Source organism: Sebastes fasciatus, chromosome 6, assembly GCF_043250625.1.
Source record: "Sebastes fasciatus isolate fSebFas1 chromosome 6, fSebFas1.pri, whole genome shotgun sequence".
Classification (NCBI taxonomy): domain Eukaryota; kingdom Metazoa; phylum Chordata; class Actinopteri; order Perciformes; family Sebastidae; genus Sebastes; species Sebastes fasciatus.
Window position 1 is genome coordinate 35,857,101 of NC_133800.1, and position 6,000 is coordinate 35,863,100.

At 39.2% G+C, this 6,000-nt stretch overlaps 1 protein-coding gene across 1 annotated transcript; it reads right to left on the minus strand.

The window, feature by feature from the left end:
• Window positions 1-3,305: 3,305 nt before the first annotated feature.
• Window positions 3,306-5,686, minus strand: LOC141769967 (natterin-3-like). The gene is made up of 2 exons (XM_074639520.1): window positions 5,643-5,686; window positions 3,306-5,062 (listed from the first exon to the last, which is right to left on the minus strand). Exons 1-2 carry the CDS (start codon window positions 5,653-5,655, stop codon window positions 4,119-4,121), a joined length of 957 nt encoding a protein of 318 aa, XP_074495621.1. The 5' UTR covers window positions 5,656-5,686; the 3' UTR covers window positions 3,306-4,118.
• Between the last annotated feature and the right edge of the window lie 314 nt (window positions 5,687-6,000).

Below are 6,000 nucleotides of genomic sequence, written 5' to 3' on the forward strand. Positions count from 1 at the left end.
CCTGCACGCTCATATGACATATGAGGTTCTACCAGCTTCCTGCTAGCTGTATGTGGCTGTAATAATGGATATATTGGTTGTAATTCATCACTTTTATTATCTTCTAATACACCCATGGACTGTATGGTATAAGCCTGTACCGTGGTGGACGTATTAACGTCTCTGTTCCCAAACAACCGGCTATCGGCCAGTAGCTAGTAGTGCTAGTAGCACGACATCAACAGAATTGAATGGAGTTGTAGGATATTTACTAACATGCAGGGCAAAAGACCAGGACACACATCTTCTACATCCATGGTCTGTGGTCTATTGGACCCTCTTCTACGTTGTACTGGCGTCCGGTAGTTGCTTTCGGTCCAAAATGGTGGAAGCGTAACTCTGCTGCTGGGCGCTGATGTTGCAATGGAACGAACAATTGACTTTCACTTCTTAGCAATTTAGGTTGTTTGCAGTCAATGTGGTGGCAGAACTAGCTAGCATTAGCTCTGTTTGTGTAACAGATAGAAGAAGTGACAGTAAATAATATTTGTAATTTTTATTTCTTATGTTATGTGTTTTATTGCAATATGTATTAATTTCACCAAAATCCCTCACTTGTTGTGTTGTTCCTAAGTTTATCCTTGGTATTGGGAGTACTGTTTTAGTTTGTGCTACAGCGCCCTCTGGTGGTTGTTAGCAGACGTACTGCGTCTCCTCCGCTCTCTCGTCAGTCTGCACTGAACCTGACTGCGAGAGGTATGTATCTAAAGTGGCGCGATGTAAAGTGTGAATTCTAATGTTTTAATGTTGATTTAATTACACAGAGCAGTTTACTCTTGCATAGTATCATTAGGACAGACGAACTGGGTCATTTTCTGTCGTGCTTTTTACTTGTAAAGTGAGTTTTGAGAGGCTAAGCTCACTAGCTAAACATGTGTGTGTGCTGGTGTCGCCGTTTTATCTTCCCGTGGGATCCACATGTAAGCTTGTCCTTTTCTCATGTTAGGTGTTTTTCTATGAGGATAAAACCCATATGACAGCATTTTGCTCTCTCTGGGCTCAAAACAGGTATGTGTATATGTGTTGTACTCCCATTACCGTGTTCAGTAATTATAGTATTCATTTTAAGTATATTGTGTGAGGTGATTGTGGTACAGTGTAATTTTCATGACAGCCATAGGGGTCTGTAAAATATTTTTTTTATTGTGTCTTATTTGATTTACATGTTTTGAGTTATTTTCATGTTTATAATGAGTCTGCACTGAACCTGACTGCGAGAGGTGTTTTTCTATGAGGATAAAACCCATATGACAGCATTTTGCTCTCTCTGGGCTCAAAACAGGAATAAACCTGAGTTCAACAAGACATGCCAGTGTCCAGCGTCTGATTGTGCACCAGAACACAACGCAGTGTGGTCGGGACCTGCAGACCGTTCCGGCTACATTTGCACAGGTCAAAACAGGACTGCAGAGTTCACAACATAATGGACCATTGAAACGTTATCACAGTTTGAAAGTATTTAGATGCAGGGAGCAGGACTGTGACGTTATACCGCAGTATTTAAACTGAAGATTATTATACCGTGTACATTTGCATATCTATCTTGAAAAAAAGACATAAGTGAGTGTGTGTAAGGGGTACACCGTGTGTAGTAATTAACAAAACGTTTATTTTTGTATTTCAAACTAAGTGTAAAGCAGACAGTGTGCTGATGTTTCAGCATACCTGCTCAATAGATCAGTAAGTTTTCATTCAGTGCCATCTACTGGATTTATTTGATATTTCAGCTGCTTCATGAGCATCTGCAGAGATTAGTTAAATGGAGATACATTACTACAAAACTCACTCACTTAACCTGAAGAGCTGTGGCTGACAACTAACTGAGAAACTTTGTCCAATTTTTCTCAAAATATAGAAATAATTCTAAGTTATAAAGCAAATAGAAACCTGTTTTATTCCCTAACACTGTATATTATCATAGGCGTCATACCTTTTTAACACAGCTTCTTTATTTGTAACACTTTTTGATGCCATATGTATTTAGCCCCAAAACTGAACAGAAGGCAGGAAAATATTATGAAATAAGTCAAATTTATTTATTTGATTTTATATTTGATATGATTTTTTTTGTATTGTCTATCAACTGATTGCAGGTAGAATTAAAAGTACAAAGCATTTCTTTTTACACTCAGTTTAAATAATTTAATTAACATTAGATTAATTTTATTTTATATAAAATCAATCAACTGTAATTTTATTTTTCTGATAACATATTGTTGTGCTATTTCAAATTCAGATGAAGACATGAAGGAAGTTTTTACTGACGAGCTTCATTCTATGATGTTCAATCCCATTATGCTTCATGCAAACGTCTACTTGCTACAGCCCGCCATGAACATCGTTGCACACCAAACTTTTGATAGCATTCGGATGATCCAGCACTAATACTTCACTCACTATAAGAAAAATCTGCAAAGTTTCATTTGATATATGCAGCAAGTAGGCAGATGGCCAGTTGGGCAACTTAAAATGTGTTATTTTCGTTATTTATTGCCTTCCCCTAAAATACTAACATTCATTTCCTAATTATGCAGCAGAACTGGTGACATACCTGTTACATAACTTTCCACTACCCAGACAAGCTCCATAAAAAGGTGCTCTTCTTAATGATTTTTTTTTGTGGAATAACAATAAAATTATGTCTCATCATCTTAAATTTGTATGTTCACACTTCAACTAGACAATAGAACTGCAAGAGAGACTCAATAACCTGTTACTATCCAACTGTCTCAGCCTGCTCAGGGAGGCAGGAGTTCAGCAAGGCTTAAAAACACCAGCTGCTGATGTATTGCTTATTTCAGGTCTTGCATTTTGGTATGCTACAGAAATGTGTATGCAATAGGTGTTGGGAGACTGGAAGTACTCCTGGAGTTTTTAAAGTCCATCCTGGAGGAGGGACCCTATGTCGGTAGGGAACCTCGCTCGGTTATGAAGGGCAGCTTCAGGACCCTGGCCCCATCACCCCTAATTTGGATGCCAATCTAACACCTAATGTACACCAAAACACACAACTATGTTTAAGCCTTGATATTATAAGCAACATAAAACACACCTCAACCAGTAGAACATCAAATAATCCAAGCTAACCCCGTTTAGCAAGTCAAGACAAAGTAAACAATACAACTTTAACCTTAGCAAGTATTCAGCTTTGCTATTGTAATTCATAACAATTACCTTTTAACTGTCAGCCCATCCCAGGGGAAGGGCTCTCTTACCTTACCTTAAGGACACCAAGCAGACACCCTCAGAGATGAGCAAGACAAGACTTTGGTTGGAATGTACAGAATACAATCCAGTTTTATTGGTTTTTAAAGATAATATGAAGATTACTGGTTACATGAATTGAATGATACAAAAAGGAACCAAAACACCCAGTAAAATCTCAAAAGATCCCCAAAAGCTTCAAAATGCCCAAAAGAAAAAGTCAAAAATATCCTCAGAGTCAAAAAAAGCCCCCTATAATCTGTTGACTCCCTTCATTTATACTTTTTTACTCCAGATCCATGTATGGTTAACAATCTAAACATCAACAAACTATTAGATCATAAGACCTTTAGCAAAGAAAACTTTCTTACATATTTTTACCAACCAGTGAATATTAAAGCACACAGGATTACATATTGAAGAATGAAAGAAAATCAACTACTTGTTATCACTATTAAATGAGCACAAACACATATGGGATTATATATGTGGAATAAAATCATATCTGAGACTAAATCACTCTAAGCTCAATAGAAGAAAGGAAATCATACCGATTCACCAGTTTCACAACAATGTTTCCAAGTATTTCTGTAATTCTCAATTGGTTAGTCAATTAAACTAATTAATTAATTGGTTAAACTCTGAATTAGGGTAGGTTTTGGGGGTGTGTGTCTTGGACATTATAGGTGAAACCTCAAAAATACATTTGGTGCCTGGTAAACAATTTGTTGAAAAACTGAAGAAATCGATAAATGCTAAATTAAAGCAAAAATAAAAAAAAAATTTTTTAGCTTTTCGTTACGGGTATCCAACATACAATATGTCAGGTACTGTAACTCATGGAGCCTCTTCCATTATTCTTTCAGGGACAGGGCCTACAGAGGTTCATAGGGATCGACCACAGCCCGGACTTCTCCCACGGTGACGCCTTTGTAGGTCCCGGTGATGGACGTCCACTTGGTCTCCCCGTTCCTGTAGGTGCGTTTGAGGCGTGCAGTGTAAGGGATGTCTGCCCCGTACTTATGCGCCACCATATTGACATTGCAGTAATTTTTTGGTGGGACTGTGCACTCAACAGCAACAGAGTAGGTGTTTGACTCGGTATGACTGGTCCCCTTCGAGAACTGGAGGGTTGTCTCCACGCTAACCTCGACACTTGCTTCGCCAATATTTGGGATTCCGGCAGTGATGCCAGTCGTGATGCCTGCTTTTATTGAAAAGCTGGTGTCCCACCTTTGCTCCACTTGGATTGACTTTGAGAGGGTGGCTGTCTGTTTCACTGGATGGTTGCTATTGTTGGTGATGGCAGACTTGGTCAAGATCTCTGGAGGATACTGAATGATTTTAAGATCATCAGTTTCATACTTGACATCAGAAATGTGCTCGCTGATTACATCTGAGTTAAAGGTCAGAACCTGGTAGTTCTTGTACCAATACTCATTACCTCCAGAGGCATAGAAGAAGGCCTCATTTTTAACATCCACCTTCCCAAGACTATACTCGTTCTTCCCAACATACATTTTATCGGGGGATGTGTAGACTGCATTTGCAGGCACTGAACCGTAGGAGCCATTCTTCCACTTCAAAGACTCAAAGTCATCTTTGTTCACCAGGATCTCAAATGGGGAGCCAAAATGCTCTTTGTCTCCATAGGCGTAGTGGCAGTGAGAACCCATGTTAGGGTTGTAGAATCCGGCCGCGATCCCATATTTGGCAACATAGTCGGTGCGTTTTTGGTATCCATTGTAGATTGAAACGGCTCCGTCGGGGATAGAGCCGTCAAAGGTCTCCCATTTCAGGTTGGTTTGTTCAAAGGTCACTTTGAGAAAGCACAGATAGGAACAGTGTTAAGTATAAACCAACTTACATCAGAAATCAATCAATGTATTCCCAAAACTAGAAAAATAGACAAGCTTGGAATGAATGCTTTATAGGGCTAAACAAAAACTGGCCAATGGAGAGTGAAGAGCAAAACATTTACCTCAAAATTATATTTAAATCACTTATCAAATTGTCATGAATTTTAGAAGTAGCCAAACTGACCAAATACTAAATGCCGAAGAAGTGATTGTCCAACCATAGCTTAGCAACCGTAACTAGGCATGGCGGTCTCTCAAGCTCTGGATTTCTCCACATGTTGAAGCGCTTTGCATACACTGTAAAATGAATATAAAGAGTTTGGAAAAAGTGTAAGGAATGGACTCATCTGAGTGTTTACTGTCACTCTTCTAGTTCCATAAGATTCCTTTTTTCCCTCTGTTTTCATAATCTTTTTGCTCCCTACATTTTTTGTAAAAGCAATTTCTTTTCATCCCATTTTAAGTGACGTTTAAATGAGGACACATGGAAAAGAAACAGCAGCATGGAAATATCATACTGTGACGGCAGCTTCACTTTACCTGGTGTAGCCATCGTCAGTAACACTCAGCTTCAGCTGCAGATGAAACACAGAACAGAAGCATTGTTATTACCTCCGCCAAGGCCAAAGGCCTAGGAAGGAGGTTATGATTTCACCAGAGTGAATGACATGTTTTGGAGGGGTGGGGTGTGGCACAATGAACAATCTATTTGATTTTGGTGGCGATCAGGATCATGATCCGGATTCAGGAATTTTTTTAAGCATTACAATCAGCCAGAACATTAAGACCTCTGGGTATAACACAGTGTAACTGATGACGCGTTGATGACGCTTGACCCCGCCTTCTTCCTTCAGAGAGAGAGACAGAGAGAGAGAGCGGGTGGTGGGGTAGGGAGATC